General features: G+C 50.0%; 6 protein-coding genes across 6 annotated transcripts; 2 read left to right on the top strand and 4 right to left on the bottom strand.

The window, feature by feature from the left end:
• Position 1: 1 nt before the first annotated feature.
• Positions 2-1,426, bottom strand: F4807DRAFT_469668 (uncharacterized protein; the record flags this gene model as incomplete). The annotated part of the gene is made up of 2 exons (XM_048002733.1): positions 2-677; positions 743-1,426. The coding sequence occupies 2 exons, from the start codon at positions 1,424-1,426 to the stop codon at positions 111-113; spliced, it is 1,251 nt and encodes a 416-aa protein (XP_047858433.1). The 3' UTR covers positions 2-110.
• Positions 1,427-1,616: 190 nt separating this feature from the next.
• On the bottom strand, positions 1,617-3,597 carry F4807DRAFT_409660 (MFS general substrate transporter). The gene is made up of 3 exons (XM_047996562.1): positions 3,295-3,597; positions 2,587-3,248; positions 1,617-2,527 (listed from the first exon to the last, which is right to left on the bottom strand). The coding sequence occupies exons 1-3, from the start codon at positions 3,477-3,479 to the stop codon at positions 1,941-1,943; spliced, it is 1,434 nt and encodes a 477-aa protein (XP_047858432.1). The 5' UTR covers positions 3,480-3,597; the 3' UTR covers positions 1,617-1,940.
• Positions 3,598-3,619: 22 nt separating this feature from the next.
• On the top strand, positions 3,620-5,800 carry F4807DRAFT_469664 (uncharacterized protein; the record flags this gene model as incomplete). The annotated part of the gene is made up of 6 exons (XM_048002732.1): positions 3,620-4,468; positions 4,525-4,544; positions 4,604-4,708; positions 4,779-5,161; positions 5,214-5,312; positions 5,446-5,800. The coding sequence occupies exons 1-6, from the start codon at positions 4,219-4,221 to the stop codon at positions 5,798-5,800; spliced, it is 1,212 nt and encodes a 403-aa protein (XP_047858431.1). The 5' UTR covers positions 3,620-4,218.
• A 2,005-nt stretch (positions 5,801-7,805) lies between these two features.
• Positions 7,806-11,274, bottom strand: F4807DRAFT_204928 (uncharacterized protein). The gene has a single exon (XM_047993847.1). It carries the CDS (start codon positions 11,071-11,073, stop codon positions 7,972-7,974), a length of 3,102 nt encoding a protein of 1,033 aa, XP_047858430.1. The 5' UTR covers positions 11,074-11,274; the 3' UTR covers positions 7,806-7,971.
• A 3,204-nt stretch (positions 11,275-14,478) lies between these two features.
• Positions 14,479-16,706, top strand: F4807DRAFT_204933 (uncharacterized protein). The gene is made up of 2 exons (XM_047993848.1): positions 14,479-15,136; positions 15,192-16,706. Exons 1-2 carry the CDS (start codon positions 14,877-14,879, stop codon positions 16,555-16,557), a joined length of 1,626 nt encoding a protein of 541 aa, XP_047858429.1. The 5' UTR covers positions 14,479-14,876; the 3' UTR covers positions 16,558-16,706.
• Positions 16,707-18,514, bottom strand: F4807DRAFT_204934 (uncharacterized protein). Its single transcript, XM_047993849.1, has one exon. The coding sequence runs from the start codon at positions 18,203-18,205 to the stop codon at positions 16,856-16,858; it is 1,350 nt and encodes a 449-aa protein (XP_047858428.1). The 5' UTR covers positions 18,206-18,514; the 3' UTR covers positions 16,707-16,855.
• Between the last annotated feature and the right edge of the window lie 76 nt (positions 18,515-18,590).

The raw sequence follows: 18,590 nt of genomic DNA, 5'->3' as shown, positions 1-18,590 counted from the left end.
TCCTCTGTATCAGAAATATACGTTTTAACTTAATCGGCTGACTGGTAGTGATTATGTTAAGTACCTACCTAGGTTATGTACTTCATGAATGATTTACTGTTTGAACCTCATCACGCTCGAACCATGGGCGAAGCAGTGTGCTCGTCCCTCATCCAGCCACTAGGCGTTATTTCATTCATGTCCCATCGTCGCATCAACTCCCCAGGCCCCTCCGCAAGCAACTTTTCACCCGTCTCATCCTCATTCCTCCATAGCATACAAGCGATCCTGTTGCGCTTCCGGAACAGTGCCCCGGCCATCGCCTCGCGCCTGTCCTGATGCTCTCGTAGCATGGCGATCGGCAGGCGGGCACGAGAAGCGATAGTCTCTACCCAGGTGCTGCCTTCAGCCAGCGTCTCCAGATTATCCAGTGTCGACAGCCAATCTTGCGTCTTGTGTGGACTCGCCGGCGATGGTACCCGCGCTAACCAAGCAACGCGGACAAAGTCGCCGATGTTGGCTACGGGAATTGGATAGCTGGTGTTGGAAAAGAAATCGCGACGCACCCAGGCCGCCCAGGAATGCGGGTTTGGACCTCGCGACTCCACGTCGATGACCCAGAGTCTCTCAAGATTAGTGGAATTAAGACGAGCGAAGTCCTGGAGTACTGCGAGAACTGGGGGAAGAGGAGAAGGCAGCTGATCTAGTAGCCCAACATGGGGAATTCGGGTGAGGTCGTCGCTACAGGAAGTCGCCGAGGCACCTTGGGATGAGTAGGGCGTAGGGAGAGATTGATAAGGCAGGTTTTGAGCATTGGGGCGCGGATGACTTGATAGGGCGTATCCTGACCGGGTAGCTTAGTAGAGAATATGGCAGGGCAAATTAGTGGAAGACGTAGGCGTAGGTGTCGTAACTGAGGTAGGATAACACGAATAGAGTCACACAGGTGCAGATGAGCTTGCGGATCTACGGTAGAATTCGGGATGAAGCTGGTGTATCTGACATCGATGTCCAGGCTTACGCAACAAGCGGGCAAGTGATCTAGAATGAAGGATATTTCCTGCGAGGCCGTAAATGGAAAGGGGAATTTGACCATGATAGATAAGGCCGAAAGCCTCATCCTCGGCATCCGTAGGCTGAGCCGCCTCAATGCTTCCAGCCTAGATTCGGCCGCTTGCTTGGCTTCAGATGGCTCATAGGGGTTAACGGGAATAGTATCCAACCGCAATGTCAGCGAACGGACTTCATGGTCCGTGCAAGTTTCCACGAACTTTGGGAGTTGTTTGTGGGTCAGAACGACATCGCCATATAGGACAGACAGAGCCAGAGGTCGCCATTTTCTGCAGCACAGAACGGAGGGGACAAGCGTTGCATTGCCATCCTGAGAAAGCCATTCGAAGATTTCCAGCAGGATCTCTGGTCCCAGATTAGCGATCGGCGAGATCATATTATACTTAGACAATCATACAATAAGCCATGGGACCGCAATGAAAAGAGTGACCGAACTTGTGGTGTTGATAAAAGAGGAAAAGGGAAATACGTGCAGCGCTAATGATTTCAGTTGAATGCGAAGTACATGTGGGATTATACAGGTAAGTACCCACCCCCCTAAAATAATTACCGAGAAATAGACAAAGAATTGAGCTGAGAAGAGTAGGTAGATATCTTCGTTCACATAAAGCAAGAAAATCTCTATAGATGGGTAAAACCTCAAGGTTGAAAATGGCGAAATGAATAATAGTTGTGGTATTAATCGTAATTTTCACAGGTACCTGTACCTACCCCTATCAGTCTTTACCCCTTTTATACACTCAGAAGTGACGGGAATCTTATCTGGGTATAAATCCTTTGAAGCTTAATTTGACATCGACGAAATATAATGCATTAGTAAGCCATGCCAGCATTACCTACCAAGTTATTTAAGGATTGGTTACCTTGGTAACCTTTCTTTCTGTGAATTTTCATAAGTACAATACATGGTCCATTTCATTTCCCTCCTTTTCAATCCCAGCTACGGCTTTCTTCCGCTGCCAAATATGCAAAGCGTAGCCAGCACACGCGGCTACGCAGAGACAACCCATGGAAAGACAGACAGTATAGCCTGTATGGTAGTAGGGCGCGTCTTTCTTGACGAACAGGAACGTTGCGACAATGCCTCCGCAATTTCCGAAGCCTATCATCCAAGCCGTTCCGATGCTCCTCTCCACATGGCCCTGAAGGTTCATCACGTACCAGCAGATGATCATCCCACCAATGCCGAAAGAGCCCATGGCTGTCAGACAGATTCCCGCGTATTCAGCTGAGAAATGCGATGACCCGTGTGTAGTGATTAGGATGGAGAGCCCGGTGATCAACAGTGCGAGACCGAAGAAGATGAATGGCGAACGCATCCGAACTTTGTCGGAGAGGTAGGCTAAGACGATAGCGAGCCCAAAAGCCGATGCGAAAGGTGGGACAGAATGCAGTTGAGTCTCAATTGTGCTGTAGCCGAGTGTTTGGATAATAGTTGGCGTGAAGTACGAAAGCGAATATGAGGTAACCAAGACCGCTGCCGATAGTTAGCATCCACTCCTCCGTATAAAGCCAACTTTTGACGGCCACACTTACAGAAGTACATGATTGCGCCGAGCCAAGCCTTGGGCGTTCTGAGGAAAGCGAAAACGTCCTTCGCGGTGACGGGGATTACCCGAGATTCATTAGTTTTCGTCTTATTTAGTATGAACGTCCTCTCCTCGGGAGACAACCACTTCGCTTCTCGTGGGAAGTCCGTGATGCAAAAGAACGCTAAGATACCAATCAATATCGTCGCAATACCCTCCAGTATGAAAACCCATCTCCAGTTGCTGAGGCCTCGGATACCATTCATGCATCCTATCGCGGAAGCCAGTAAGCCCCCAAATGCCCCAGAGAGAATAGTACTAGACCAATAGATAGTGAATCTCTTCTGAGCCTCCTCTTTCTTGTACCAGAAACTAATTAAGTAGAAACTACCTGGGAAAATCCCGGACTCGGCGAGTCCTAGGAAGAATCTAGTAGCGAGCAATCCACTGTAGCTCTGAACGAAGCCCTGACCCAGCATTATGATCCCAAAACATAAGATACAGGCCGGAAGGTAGATGTGAGGGTTCAGTTTCTTCATTAGGATGTTGGATGGGATTTCGAATATAATATATGGCACAAAGAATATGCAGAGTGCGATGTTCGACTGCTGGCCCTCGAGACCGAGCTCTGCGGGCAATCCCATGGTGAGGGCATTGGATATATTGACGCTACGTAAAGTCAGTCTCAGTTGTTTCAAAGGGTCCGCACTCCTACCGATCGAGAAACGCCGCGAGGTATACAATGAACAGTATAGGTACGACGTGTAAGTCCGTCTTCCAGAGTAGCTTTTTCTCGTCGACATAGGGTTGGAAGGATTCCTCAGCTACATGGTCCGAGTGCGAGCTCACGGACGCGCCGTGGGAGCCATCGACAATGTCAGCACCTTTCAGATCAGCCATGTCGGATTATTTTCTATAGAGGTGAGAGAAACCGATGAAACAGACGTATTGACATTTTAAAAACGGGAAGCTGAGGACGGGGAAAAGAAAGAGACACAGCCTCCCGACACTCTGGTCGGAAGGGAGTGAAGAGAAAACAAAGACCCAAGACCGGTCGGTCAAGACATCCGAACGCCAAAGGTTACACGAATAAGTATCTCTACATCGGGCACAGAAATTACTAATTTACCACATATCGTATCTCCGAGAGAGATGTACGCGCAACCCCCTTAGGCCCAATCAATCGGGTCATACCGTTGACCGGTTACTTTAGTGCAGACCAAGAGGCGTTGAGGCGTCGTGGAGGATTGTGGCATCTGCATTTGTGGCAATTCTCCAGCGAAAATCATGAATCATCTAAGTAGCCCGGAGCGCTTGTAATCGCAGCCTCGTCGGGGATGTAAGCCAATATGGTCTATGAGTAGGATTTCCTCGTCAGATTTCCAGAACAATGTACTATATTAAGATGTAAGAGCGTCGTTCGTATCCAAGCTAGCCAAGCCAGGGCTTTTCTAGAGAGCGGTAAATGGACAGGAGAGGAAAGGGAAGAAGAATGGAAGGATTTCTGCATATTGGTATAGGCTTGTTTGATATCTTGTTTGCTCTACATACCCCAGATCGAAGCCATGAAGAGCTGAGACGCCTAAGTTTTAGACATGCCTCAATTATATACATAGATGCGTAACCTGGAGGTCTTCTCATGCCTCCCAGTGTCTTACCCATCAAGTCTTCCCATAGAGTGCTCAGCAGAATTACCAGAATGGCGACAGCCTCTCCAACACCCGCATTACCACCCCCTCCAGGAGTAACTTCCAATTTCGTGAACCCGGAGTCCCTTACCGACGAGAACAACATCGCTATGGGAGTCTCTATTCCCCTGATAACGATATCCTTCTTTCTTCGGGTGTATGCTAGAATTTGGATCAGGAAAACATGGGTTTTCGAAGATTGTAAACTTAACTTTGACCCCTCGAGATGAAATCGAGGCTAACATACTAATTGTTAGGGCTTGCTTTGACTGCTTGGGTAAGTGAGAAATACGATCTCTCGAATTAACATTGCCTCCAACCAACCCACGTACATAGGCAAGCACGGTATCCCTCGCTGGAGTCGGCGCCGCTACTATGGCGAACTATGGAGGGAGGCATGAATGGGATATCACGCGAGAACAGGCCATACAAGCAGCATATGTAAGTTACAGACTCTTAATAAGTTCAGCAAACGAAAAAAGGGGCTGCGAACATTGACTTACCTTGAAAGTGGTTTAACGCCACCACCGTCAACTATGGCATCGCTATATGTATTACCAAACTTTCGGTTCTCTGGTATTATCGTCGTATTTTCTCTCCGTCCAGGGGCAGGCCTTTCGATATCAGCATCGTCTGCCTCATCGTCCTACTCATCCTATTTTACAGCTCGACGACCTTAGTTAAGATATGGGGGTGTATTCCAAGGGCCAAGATCTGGGACAACGATATACCCGGGTCTTGCATCAACACTCCGGTGCTGCTGGACACTAGTGGGGTGTTCAATACGTTGACAGACGTTATAATGCTCCTGCTCCCGGTGAAAGCAGTCTGGAATATGAAGTTGAAGCTCAGGCAAAAGGTGCTCGTCATTTGTGTCTTCACATTTGGTTTATGGTTAGTAGTTTGTCCAGCCAGTTACGAAGTCATAGTACTAAGAATGACCCAGTGCCCCGATATTCAGCGTTTTGGGCCTTGTAATTCGCCTAGAGGGGAATAATAACAACGACAAATCTTGGATACAGCCAAAGATTATAATGTGGGGTCTGTAAGTAACGTTAAGTTTCTTTTTCTGTCTCTCCCCTTTTGGCCTGTCTCGGGAAGGACGGTACTCGAACCAAGCCGACAAGGAGATTGTCATTCCCGATATCTGTAGATGATGTTAACTTTCTTTTTTAAAGTGCCGAGACGACAACCGGCATGCTCTGTGTGAGCTTTCCGGAGTTGGGACCCATTATAAGAAGAACAAAGCGCGCTACGCCCAGCGAGAGTATCTTGAATGGCCAGTATCTCTCCGATGATAGGTCACATCCACGGCAAGGCAGTCACGGATTCTCTACGGTTATTTCCCAAGGCATGATGAAGCTAGAAAGTGATCCTTATATCGAGTTAGACGAACGAGATATATATCTGGCTCAACACGCAGCTAAGACTGATCATATTCGCGCTTGGCAACAACCAGGAGAGATTACTGTCACTCAGGAGGTCACTGTGGACTCATACAAGAGAGATAGTGAAGATCAGCCAACATATTGATCGGGTAGCTGAACAGAGATAGTCATTTAGATCTGTCATTATTATTGAATAGTATCAGCATTCTTATGATACACAGACGTTTATGGGTAGCTCTGTACGGCGCACGATGTAGTTGTGCCTAACACATTGCTGTCCCTGATTACCTAAATATGCCTTTTTCCTTTATTTTCGTTAACCTCGCAGGTGAATAGGCAGTGTTACATGACTTGGCCCAGGTATCGAAGAGGACTGCTACCAACCAGACTTCTTCCCCAGAGTGAAGCAGGGAGTGGTATCAAGATGATTTGATTGAAACAAATGAGCCTTGTGCGCAAACTTCTCGAAAATTACTGCAAGGTGCCCAGCTCCGAGGTGGTGAAACATGTGAACAGCACTGGAAGTATCCGGTACAACAGCATGTACGTGCACGTGGCGGTAATCTAACCCCTGATCCCTATCCGTACATTAGACTGATTCACGAATCTAAACCTTGATCACCCTCCTACCGTCCTACCGTCTCGCGCCCCAAAGCCGCGGACGCCACTGACTTAGACGTCGGCTGCTGCTTTGGGCCAAATCTGCACCAGCTGGTGCTTGGCGACGTCCCCTCCGGAACAACCTTATTGGCCTCGACATCGAAAAGGCTTTCATAGGATTGAGCCACGAGTTTCTTTTTTCCTTGACCGAAAAACGCTCGGGTCTTCTTCTAAGGGCGGCACAGAGCAAGGTGTGGACGGACCTGAGAAAGTGCGGGATTGATATGTTACACTGCAGCGTCTTTTCCCACATACAATCTATTCACTCTCGAGGAGCAGATCGCCGCAGCGAAACAGATTGTGAGATTGGTTAAAAAGGGAGGGATGATTGTCGGGAGGTAGATTAGCAGTCTTATCGTAGGGCCTGGAAATATATGCCAGGCCATCCACTGGAACCTTTACGGATTGTGGAGAAAGGCTGGAGAAGCTGCACAGACGCGATGGAAGATTGAAAGTATTATGGGTATGGTTGGGTTCAGCCCTATCAGCCTTATGGAGGACGAAAATAGTCGCCGTTTACTATTTACCGTCACTAGGCTAGAGTGAATAGAGTAGATCGCGTGTACGAATCTAAACTCCAGATCTACTTCTCACCAGCCCTCTACCTGGGTACCTCATTCGAAGCCAGTTTTGAAATATAATCATCTCCAACGGAGTCCAGATCTTGGCATCATTATGTCGGAACCTTGCATGATACATGTGTATACATAGATAGGTACCTATCTAAAGGAGGCAATATTGCAATCCACTTCTCTCACTTAAGATACACTGGCGTCAATAAAGGCTCAACCCTCATTGGATAAATATTATCTAGCTGCTGTCAGCACCATATCAACAAGCTATATCCTGGTGGTTGTCCTTACATCCTTTCGTCTGACCGAAGTGCATCGTCTAACTCAGGACACATGGTAAGGGCTGTTGCATAATTAGACTGGTCGGATTAGTGTCCAGTTCTGGTTCCAATAAGTGCAACTTGTGCGAGATTAATTTAGTAGTCATTTTATCGATGCCTTTGATATCTCCATTTCCCCGGTTCTATTCTCTTTAGTATGGTTGACGGGAAGCACATGAATAAATCTTCGAGTAAAATCACTTATGTGGCGTAACCTTCGATATTATACCTAATGGAGAACATGTGTCTATGAATTCGTCGATAAAACCCGTTCTAGTGAAAGAGTAAATAGGTCTCCTACACTTCAATACCACATACTTGGCCCTTTTTGTACGGAGGTAACTCGACCACTTTACAACGAAAACAAACAGAGCACAGTCTAGGGTATAAGTCAATTTAAGGCGATTGTAATAAATAATCGCTTTATGCATTTGTATTAAGCACCGCTACAGGTAGCATCCTATGAGCTTCCTCTCCTAATCTGGCCATACTGGCACCCAACCCGAGGACCCATCCCCTATTCCGGGGGCCAAAAGCTTATTCATAAGTTCCCGATCAGTCTTCGTACGACTACCACCTATGCAATATAATTACCCCTGAAAAATCATGACCGTACGCCAATTCTTTTTGTCTTCCGCTAAATCAATCATGCGATCCGTAAACGCCTCCGATGCTTGTACCAAGTGTATCCATAATGGCATCTCAATAATGAAATGAGTTTATGAGAGAGTGTGTACGTATTCCCGTATTCTTCATAGCGCGAATTATGTCGTAACCTTGCTCAGCCCCTTAAAATTGATCCATTCGCACTTGCAGCCTCCGGTGCCGCCATCGATGCCTCCCATGGAGGTGTTGGGGCTGTTGTTCATGCCGTTGACCAGTGTGCCCGCAAACGCGCGGTTAACGATGATAAGCTGAGCATCTGTGGTGTTGATAGCTTGATTCTTCAGAACCCCGTAGCGGTAGTCAATCTTCTTGTTGCTGTCACCGCCGTGCATGTCCTCTGTGATGGTGACCGGGTACGGCATGGTTCCAGGGGTGGTGGTGGCGGACGTGCCGTTTGTCCAGGGAACAGCAGCGCCGGTATCACCGAGAAGTTGTGTCGTGTTCTCCATGCGTGTCCAGATCTGCACGAGGAAACGGGTCTGGGCGAATGTCACTAAGGACTTGGCGCTGGCCTCGGTCGAACCACCGTCGTCGTCCGCGGCGTTTACCTTCACTGTGTCTACCATGTAAATCGTCTTGTCGAAATAGGTGTAAAAGCCGTAGTGTTCGGTGGGCAGGCCACGGTCAAACAGACGGATAGGTTGCTGGACGGAATGCGGGAATAGTTGGGCCGGCGCACCCGTGCCGTCACCGTTCAGTTGTGGGGGAGGAAGTATATCCGTCAGATTAAAGCCATCGTCACCAGCTACGCCAATGGCGTTATTAGCTCCTTGTCGACGAGTGAGCATGTTAGCGCCAACTGTCTTGTTGACGTCTGTCAAAGTACTAATAAAAAAAGGCGTCGGTTCTCCGGCCTTGTTATCTGACTGGATGTGATCGGTCGTGTTGCCCAGGAATCGAATTTCCGCGATGGAGGGTGGCTGTGGGTTTGGATTGAAGCCTGAGTCGAATAGGGTAGGTTGGTCTCCATCATTTTCTTCCGTAACGTTCCAAAGAGCCCTAGTGCCGTTGTCATATTGGATCTGGAAGATGAACTCAGGCTGGTTAGGAGCATTGGGAGCTACAGATGCGTGCTCCTCTTTCGGCAAAGCACAAGACCAAGCGGTATCTGATGTGCCAACGAAACAGCCAGTCCTCGCTAGTGAATTGTCCGGCCCAGAAACCGTCAAGACGCCAGTCGGCATCGGCGGGAAATCTGTCAAATTGAGCCAGATTGAAGGAGCCGGATTCTCTTGAGGTCGAGGTCGTCGTGTAAGAACAACAGCTAGGACGACGGCAAGGATGATCGCAGCGATCAAACCAGCGATAACGCATAGACAAATCCGCCTTCTCTTTCTGCCCTCGCGACCGCTCCGCCCGAAGCAACCATTTTTAGGCATGCAGCCCCGCCCTCTCCAGAACCCGCCAGCTTTTCTAGCAATTACCTCTTCTTTCTCGTGACGGCGCCGTTGCCTTTCAGTGCGGTTGGCCTGTCCTCGGACTTCGTAGAAATGGTCACCAGGTGTGAAGGAACCGGGTGCGCGATCAGGAAGTACTGCAGCCTGCACAGGTTGAAGATTGTGTGGTGTTAAGGGTATGTCCGCCATATTTATAGCCCCTTGAGATGTCATCGTTCCCGCCAAGCCCGGAGTCACTGGACCAGGGGACGGGACCCTTTGAGAGTTGATTACAACCGGAGGCGGCAGTATGACGCCATATTTGACTTGAGGCTCTCGCGCTGGCTTGGGAGGTGAGTACGGAGGCGGTTCTTCATTCGATTGTTGGTTCTCCTCCAAAAGAATCCTTGCTTTCTCGGATCGTGTTTCTCTGCGTTCTGGTGACGTTTCGCGAGACGAAGAACCCGCTGACTGGGCTATATATTGTTGTTGGAGAACGACGGGGGTGCTCCTAGCCTGAGCTGGAGTGTTGGATGACGGCCCATCTTTCTCATTAGTCCCATTCCACCACTCACGAACACCTGTTGTAGATTGTAAAGGGCTAGGAGTGGCCTGCTGTACTTGCTGTGCTGGTGGGTTTAGCTGGGAAGGGCTACCCTTCTCACTAGCTCCAGCCCACCACTGATGAGGAACTGCTGTAAGTTGTGAAGGGCTGGACCCGGTCTCTTGTGTTTGATTCTTAAACGGGTTCCATTGCTGCGAGGAAGGACTGGATCCCGTTTCTTGTGCTTGTTGCTTAAAGGGGTTGTTGGTCTGTTGTATGAAAGGAGTTGTAACATGATCCCACCAACCATGAGATCGGCTACCAGCACTTTCAGGGCTAACTATCGCTGCCTTAGGTTTTACCGACTTGCGAGTCATCGTAGGACTTCCATCTTCTTCAAAAAGAGTACAAGGCGTTCCAAGATCGTCGTCATCTTCGAGATCCGCAATCACCACAGTCTGCCTCTCTTTGGACCCGAAAGTCGTTGGCAAGGCGGGTACAGGAGGTACATCGGTATCCGGTCTCGGGCCACCATATAAACTTGGCTGGGAATAGAGACTTGAAGCTGCTCTAGAAGCCTGGTACGGAGATTCGCTTGCTTCCGTGTCTGGTGACCAAACAGAGCGCAGTTGGTGGGGTGTAAGGGTTGAAGGATTGGCGGCGGTCGTAGTTGATTTAGGGGGGAATTTAGGAAAGTCTGTGGGCGTCTCGATGACGGCCGTTTGTGGGCTGACTTGATGGTCAGAGAGGTTGTCCGAAGGTACCGATATTCCAATGACGATTGGCCTAGCTACTGGAGAAAGGTCTGAAGACCGTTGTACAGATTTGTTGCCTGCCTTGATACCGCTGGCATTCCCGGGCCTTTGCTTAAGCCATGAAAAACTGCCTATTGAAGCAGAGGACGGCTCTCCTTCTAAAGCCTGAAGAGTGGTAGGATTAACGAACTTCGCGCGTTGCTTTGATTGGCGGAATTTTGTCATGTCCGTCACAAGTGATATACCGGCTTTTGCGTTTTGCGCCTTCTGTCTAGCTTTGGACTTCACGCGAACCGGTTTTTGAACCGAGTACCGTAATAGATTGCGTGGAATTCCCTGAGCAGCACCAGGTCGACTTGATTTGTGTTTCGCCTCATCGGAAAGATCGATGAGAAGCCCATCCTTATCATCTATGGTCACCTGTCCCTCTTCGTCCGAATCCTCCCAGTCCTCCCATTCATCCTTGCGGTTTGGGTCCCTAGGGCTCGGCCAGGGAGTGTTCGGGGTCGGCTCAGTCGCGTTCATGATGAGATAATGTACGTAGGAAATGAAAGTGTTAGAAATTCATCAAGAATTTATCTGTAAATTGTGTCAAACTCAAAGTACCAGCGTTGATGTCCGACGGGCCAGAAATGAAGAAAAATTAAGTAGTTGTAGTAAAGTTAGGTGAGAGCTTTCTAGAGGCTGCCTTGACAGTATTAAAAAGGCAGGTTTGATTTTACACGTAACGCGGACGTTGACGAGTGAGCGGAATGGTATAAGTCATGAAGAGCAATCCATTGAGTCATAGGTGAAAGAAAACAACCATGATAAATATAAATCGCGTCTTTGTTGAAACAAAAGAAAAGCTCGAGAACAATGTACGTTAGTAAAATCAGATGCAAGAGGTCATTGTGAATTGAGACTACTGGCGAAGACTAGTATTAAATGAATCTGAACAATGGCCGGCATGGGGGCAGACCTTGCCGCGGCCACACATCTAGACGAAGCCATAGTAACAGCTCACACAACGGAGGTTCAAGCTTGACCAACACCCAACCTGATTGGTTCGACAGGATAGTTTCTCGATGTCTGGTTGGCCGTGAAAATCCGACCTCATCGCACAACACGACGCCATAAGCAGGGTCGGGGACCCGAGAGACACTCACGGCCGCTCGATGAGGGTAAATTGAAGCCTCTGGATGGTGGAATTTTCGCTTGAGGCAGATGAATGTTCGATGTAGGCGCCTAGTTGTCGGAGAGCATGGACCTTATTGGTCGGTCATGATCAAGCCAAGCCACTTAGCACAATGACTGGGCGGCAATGTCTTGTCTCGCGGCTGCAACCCTACCGACCCACACATCCCGCCCTCCGCAGTATACACAAGCGGTAAGCGTACGTAGGACCGTAGGTTACCATTGACCATACCTGCGCAAATACATAGCTTGCTTGTTGAAGTTATTCATGTTGGTGTAGGTATAGGTAAGGAGTGCATGTGCATGGTGAGATTGATAAGGACGAGAGTGCAGAGTTAAAATGAACACTTCAATCATAAGGTAAAGCCTATCAAGTTAGTGGGCCATTTATCTAAGCATCGAATCAAATGAATCAATCCTTGACGATCTGCGCCATCCAACGGGATGCAGCTTCCTTACATACCAGGCAGACCAGGTACCTACCGGCAGTGTGTTCAAATACTCGTTTATATGTACCTAAGTACCCAAGCCCCCAAGCCCCCAAACCCCCTGCCCCTCTCCCTCCCAAACTGGCCTCTTGATTGGCCTCCAACTCTCTTTCATAACATCGATGAGACAACTGACAACATATCTAGCGAACAAGGAACAGGTCGCTGATGTATCAGACTGGGAGCTCGATACCATGCCAGATTCATCCTGCCGTATTATTCTTTCCCAATCTATCAACCTTGTGAACGGCTCTTCGTATGCTGTGGAACACTCGCCGTCTTATCCGTTGCGGCTCGGTCGTTCCCGAGGCCTAGTCTTCGATCGATATCGACGAAGACGTCAATGTCCCGCATCTGCCAACTTAGTGGTGACAATCTGACCAGCTTCAGATAAGTCAACTGTCATAAATCTTCAGCCGGGTCTGGCATCCTTCACTTCTATGGAGAAAATCGACATCAAAGGGTCCACTCGTTTCATTCTCCGTCGTTATACGCGGGCGAGATCCCCCACCAATCTCTCATCTTCCATCACTTCCAGGCCCCTAGGCATAATCCCTACAAGGCTGTCAACTATCATGTAGATATCGACAACGTTATTCCAATGATTCCATGTAGAATCCGTGGGATACTCCTCCAAAAAGGATGCCGTTCATTCGAACACCTACATGTTTATGTTTCATCATAGCAAATCCTGACAGCATCTATTCTGTACGGTACCCCTACTATCCTGTAGTCTTTCTGATAGCGTAGCATCAAGAACCTAGTGCTACTAGCATGTGCCTAAGGTTGAGCAACAGAAAAACACCCAATACCCCAGCAGCCCTGCATTTTTATTTATTCATGCTGAAAGTTGGGTAATTGATTCACAACAGGGCCTCCCTGTAAACCCATCAGCCCGTGCGCCGCCCATGGGGCTTCAGCTGGTATTCCCGGGTGCGACAGCGGCGGGCATCTCGAAGATTTACAATCTATTTCGCCGACCTGGGAGATCCTACTCATATCATATCCGAGTAAGGAAAAGTGTGTTTTCAACAAAACTGACAGAAACAATACTCCCTAGGCAGTTGCCGGCTATTAGTAACGAATATCCACGTGCTACCTGATCCAAATATACTATAACAGTGGGTTGGAGAACGCACGTCTGTCTCTATGGATGTCATTTAATAGTCATCATCCTAAAAAGCCTACTACATAGTATGCAGTAGGTAAGCGATTTAGGGGGTTTATGTCGACCAAAGTAGGCCAAATTAACAGTTGCTGCTGCAGCCTCATACTCGACAGAACGCGGTCTGCAATATCAGGATCCAGTAGATAGCGACCCTATGCATTCAGGGGAAGCGAGAACAAATTTCTCTCGTCCTCTACCTGCTTTGTCTACGACATCACGGAGACCGAGAGGGCAGTATCTTGTCCATCGTCGATGATAATCCGGGGCAATTGCCGAGTAGGGGGACATGCCCCTTTTACTTGATCCACTACAGATCCGTTCAAATTCTCGTCATTTACTTTACTTCCAAGATGCTCATTACGAGCACAGCGCGTTCGGTCTTGACGGCTCGAACATGAGATAGATACTCGCCGAGGGAAACGAAGCTATGCTAACGTCATCTCGTCTTTAAGAGTTTATCCTCGAGCCGAGCGTGTCATGCATTTCTTCTATCCTCGGCCAATTCGGCGTAAGGATTCGGAGCACAGGATGAGCGAAGAACCTGCCAGGCCGCCCGGGGCACGACGAGGCAGCGAGGCAGCGAAGCACGCAAAAAGGGCGAGGGGTGCCATGTGCCATGCCATGTGCTTTCATACCGCCATCCGATTCTGTATTCAGCGCATAACCTATTCTAGCTCCGGCTCGCGATTGAGAGGATGATATGCAAGTGGTATTACAGCATTGCAGTCCGGCAAGTAGAGAAGCCAAGAATGTGTTTCTGCATTTAAGAGTTGAAACCTTGACAGGCCAGACAAGCCAAGGCTACCAAGCTCCGCCGGTTCACGATAGGGTTAAGTAAGCCGTCTCCGCCAATAGTAGCCGTGGAGCTTCTAATTTGGGAATATTCGCCTCCGCGCTAACTCCTTATTCGCCCACCTCCCCTAATCCTTCATCCTCCTGGAAAGTCTTGGGTGACATCCTCCCAGGCTTGTTATTATTAAGCTTTCCACGATCAACATCCGGAAGGAAACTAGAAACAAAACGAAGTGATCGACAGGTGGTATTAATATGCCGCGCTACCAGCTAAAAACGGGTTAGGTCACCAGAGAATGCTGCTGGATGGCTGCAACACGTGTAGTAGATATGATTGAGCGACCATGGGCAGAGATGCCCCCCTGAGTGCTACGACCATGTCACGACAAGGGTCCGTAGTTCACGGATCAAGATGGCCGCCCTACCCATGACTAATATAAAGGCTAGTAGCCTTATTAGAGACGCCTATCCGAACGGGTCTTGCGCGTTGTAGGGAATACTACATGATGAAGCAGGAGGCGAGCTTCGCTTCGTTCTTTATTAGGTTATAACCGTTGTCTATCTCAACGTAAACGCAACAGGCTCTACATTCCTCTGCTACCCTCCCACCAGGTGCATCTACATCACAATATAATGATTACGTATATCTTCCCTATTCAAACCCGTAACAGATTATAGCAGATTATTTCCGCACTTTAAACTACATGTCCGAGCAAGATCAAGCCAACCTTGCGAACATGACGCTCTCACATCGATATAAGCATTCTAGCCAACACTCTTCCAGTACCATGACCACGCCACAGGCGACCACCCCGTCATCCACGCCTCAGAGATTCAATGGCCCTGCGAGGGACGGTGATTGGACCAACTACCGGGACACGATTACGTCCCTGTATCTCGACCAGAACAAGAGCCTAAAAGAGGTCATGCGCATCATGCGAGAAGAATACTACTTCTACGCAACGTAAGATTCCTATCCGTCCAACAGTTGCCCGACATGAAGTCTGACCCGCGTCTAGAGAAAAGATGTACAAGATCCGCTTCAACAAATGGGGCCTGCATAAGAAGTTGCGGGCCCACCAGGTAGCAGAACTCCTGGTCCAGCGGGGTAAGCGCGCTGCCGTCGGCAAGCCGTCTGTGTCCTTCGTTGGCGGCCGCAAGATCGATGCCGACAGGCTCAACACATATTTACGCCGGGTCTCCCCCGCCAGGCGCAAGGAGCTAATCGCCATACTCTCGGGCAGGGCAGAAATGGCTAGCACTCAGAAGCGTAGCATAGAGGACATCATATGTCGGACGCCGTCGCCCGAGCCAGAGCCGGAGATGGAGATGGTGCCGAGGCGACTGGAAGCGCCCGATAGCTTACGGCTGCCCGAGGAATGCATGCAAATCGTACAGACTTACGTCGGGGGCGCCTTCGACGGTGCGTTATGGCAAAGAACGCCTGACAAGGAATTGGTGTTTCCACCCCGGGGGAAAACGTGGCTAGACCCCGTGTCGTCCGCTAGGCAACTGTTCATCAACGGCTTCACGGAGCAGGGGTTCCGCATGATTAGGATAACCTTTGACGGCTACAGAGACGTGATGTTACGGCAAGACCCCTCGCTGCTCGTCGAGACATGTCTCGCCCTCGGCGCGTTACGACAATCCGGGCCAGGCTTAGCCGAGTCATTGATCAACTACTCATACAACATGTCGCGGATCGTCTTCGGTCCTAGACATCCCTTACACTTACTATTCGCGCGACTAAAAAGCGCCAGCCCGTCCGAGATCGCGCAGTTCTCGGGCCTGATACTAGAGACTTTCCTGAAAGCCGTCCAGGTGGATAGCCGCCTGAAGCCGACGTACCTCGCGACGGTGTACCGCGCGATGCTCAACAGCGAATTCCTCGAGCCGGCCGCGGCGCAGCGGTACATGCAGGACCTCCTCGCGGGCCTCAGGGAGGACACGTCGTTGTCGTCATCAGCGGCGGACGCGGCAGCCCAGGAATCAAGAAAGCGAGACATCGATCTCCTCGACCACCACCTCACCTGGCTGTTCAACGTGCACAACAAGCCGACGGAGGCCAAGGTGGCGGCGGACACGCTGGCAGCGAACCGCGGCCGCGACCCGCGCCTCGCGCGCTTCAGCTGCTACAACATGCTGCGCACGCTGCCGACAAGCTACGAGGTCAGCGACGAGGAGGCCGTGAGCATCCTGTACCGCAGCCTGGCTATCAGCGAGGCGGAGTTCGGGCACAACGACAACGCGACGGTGACCGTGCTCGCGACGCTGCAGAAGTACCTCCGGCGCATGGGCCGCGTCGAAGAGGCGGCTAAGGTGCGCAAGGACTTCGAGACAAGGTGGGATGAGGTGGTGGAGGGTATGAGCCGGCTGAAGGCCTGACCCGCAGCCCTGATGAATACCTACTACATGGTGCAATAGAAAGGGGGTATATCGCGGTACACTGAAGAGTCGTGAGAGGACATATAGGTGGTATTGTGTATATCCTTTATGTAGTGGCTCCGCAGCTTTGGATCGCAGACTGCGGGCTTGGGTATTCGTTAGGGTGACCTAAATGATAAAATAGAAACAATTAAGAATAAATTACAATATTCCAATAACCTCCTTTGAACGCCTTGATATGCTGCTTTCTAGTGATAGCCAATGTGGGCAAGTACGCTATATCCCCGATAGATATGTATCACAACTCGTCTCGCCCAGACGTCCTCGGTATATCCGCCCTCCTCCTCTTCAACAAATCAAGCAACGGCCGACTCCACTCCGCGTGTCCCGGATCCCGCCCAATCCTCTCCAAATGAAACTCCCAGCACCCGTCTCCCCTCGACTCCGTCCCGCCAGCCGCACACACGCCGTCCTCGGTCGCCTGAGCGGCCGTCGGCCAGACGCCCAGCGCCGCGCCGAACTCCTCGTCGAGGAAGGTATCAGAGACGATACGCGCGACCTTGGGTCTTTGGTCCTGCCAGACGGCGTTCTCGCCGCGCAGCAGGACCTCGAGGAGGCGCTGCATGCCGTCGGCGCGCAGGAACTGGGACCTGATCGGCGCGCTCTTGAGCAGCGGCTCCAGCACGATGAGCGATAGGCGCGTGCGGTAGATGTCGGCGACTTCTTCGGCACTGCCGGGCTCGCTGGTGGGGGAGAGGTTGGCGAAGAAGTCTGTTGCTAGCAGCGGGGGAGGAGTGGTGCTGGATCCGGATCCGGATGAGCGCACGCATTGCTTGTTCGTGGCTGCGTCCCAGGATTTCTCTAGGGCTTGTAATGCGGGCTTGTTGTTCCGGATCGAGGACGCGAGGATCAGCGCAGAGAGAAAGTCCGGGCGTTCGCCTACGGGCACGTCCTTTTTCGAGTCTGAGTCGTCTACGTTGGTGACGAGGCAGAATAGGCCGTGGACGGTGTCCGCGTCCTCGGCGATCTGAAGCCCGTAGTACATGTCATAAGACAGGTCTAACAGGCCCTCGAGAGCTTGGTCTAGCTCGGTAGATTGGCCGGAGTAGTCGCCGGCGTTGGTAGATTGGCCGGAGTAGTCGCCGGCGTTGGAGTACTTCTTAGCGTACTTCTTAACGGTCTCTAGGGCCTGTGTGAAACCCTCGTCTTTCTCCTTCGGCGCCTTGACTTTGCCCACGGGGTCGTAGGCCGGGGCGCCGGAGGGTATGCGGGGCTTGTCATCTTGAGGCTCCTCGGGGTCTACGATGACGACGGACCGGTCTACCGGTAAGCCCTCGAGAGCCGGGTTCTCCTCCTTAGGGTCGTAGAGTTTGGCCTGCTTCTTCCCCGTCTGGACATCTAGCTGCACGTGCAAGCCCGGCGGAAGGTCCTGGTCGTCGTGGACGATTTGGAATTCCTCTGTGGCGGAAAAGACCTTGGGGTAACAGTCGGCGGGGTTGTCTGTGTGACAGATGAGTTCGGTTTCCGCTGACGGAGATTCAGACGGAGGAGGGGAAGAGGCGGAGGCAGATACAAAGGAGAAAGCGGATGAGACGACGAAAAATGAAAGAGCAATCTTTTTCAGATTGCGCGTATATGAAGACCCCATGTTATCCAGAATTACATAGAAATGTATAGGACCACAGATATATCTAGGGTGGGTTTCCTGTAGTCAGAGCTTAGATATATAAATCTGTGTTATGAGTGATGTGGCAATGTCTTTTTAGGACAGTTTGCAAATACCAAACTGGACACAAGACTCAAGACGCTTAACTTGTGGGAATTATGACGAGATTAGAAGTGAAAAGAAACAGATATATCATTTCATTCCTAGATCATTCATTCTCTTATAATTCATACTTTGACTTCAAGGTTGTCAGAGTTAGCGATAGAAAATTACATATTGTATTGTAGTTGCAGGCATTAATGGTTAAATTCATTTAGACAGAATGTGGAGGTACACAATATACTGATACAGTATTAATATATAGTAA

Source organism: Annulohypoxylon truncatum (genome assembly GCF_022578515.1).
Source record: "Annulohypoxylon truncatum strain CBS 140777 unplaced genomic scaffold F4807scaffold_3, whole genome shotgun sequence".
NCBI lineage: Eukaryota > Fungi > Ascomycota > Sordariomycetes > Xylariales > Hypoxylaceae > Annulohypoxylon > Annulohypoxylon truncatum.
The sequence above is the reverse complement of the archived record's forward strand: the minus strand, read 5'-3'. Positions and strand labels throughout refer to the sequence as shown.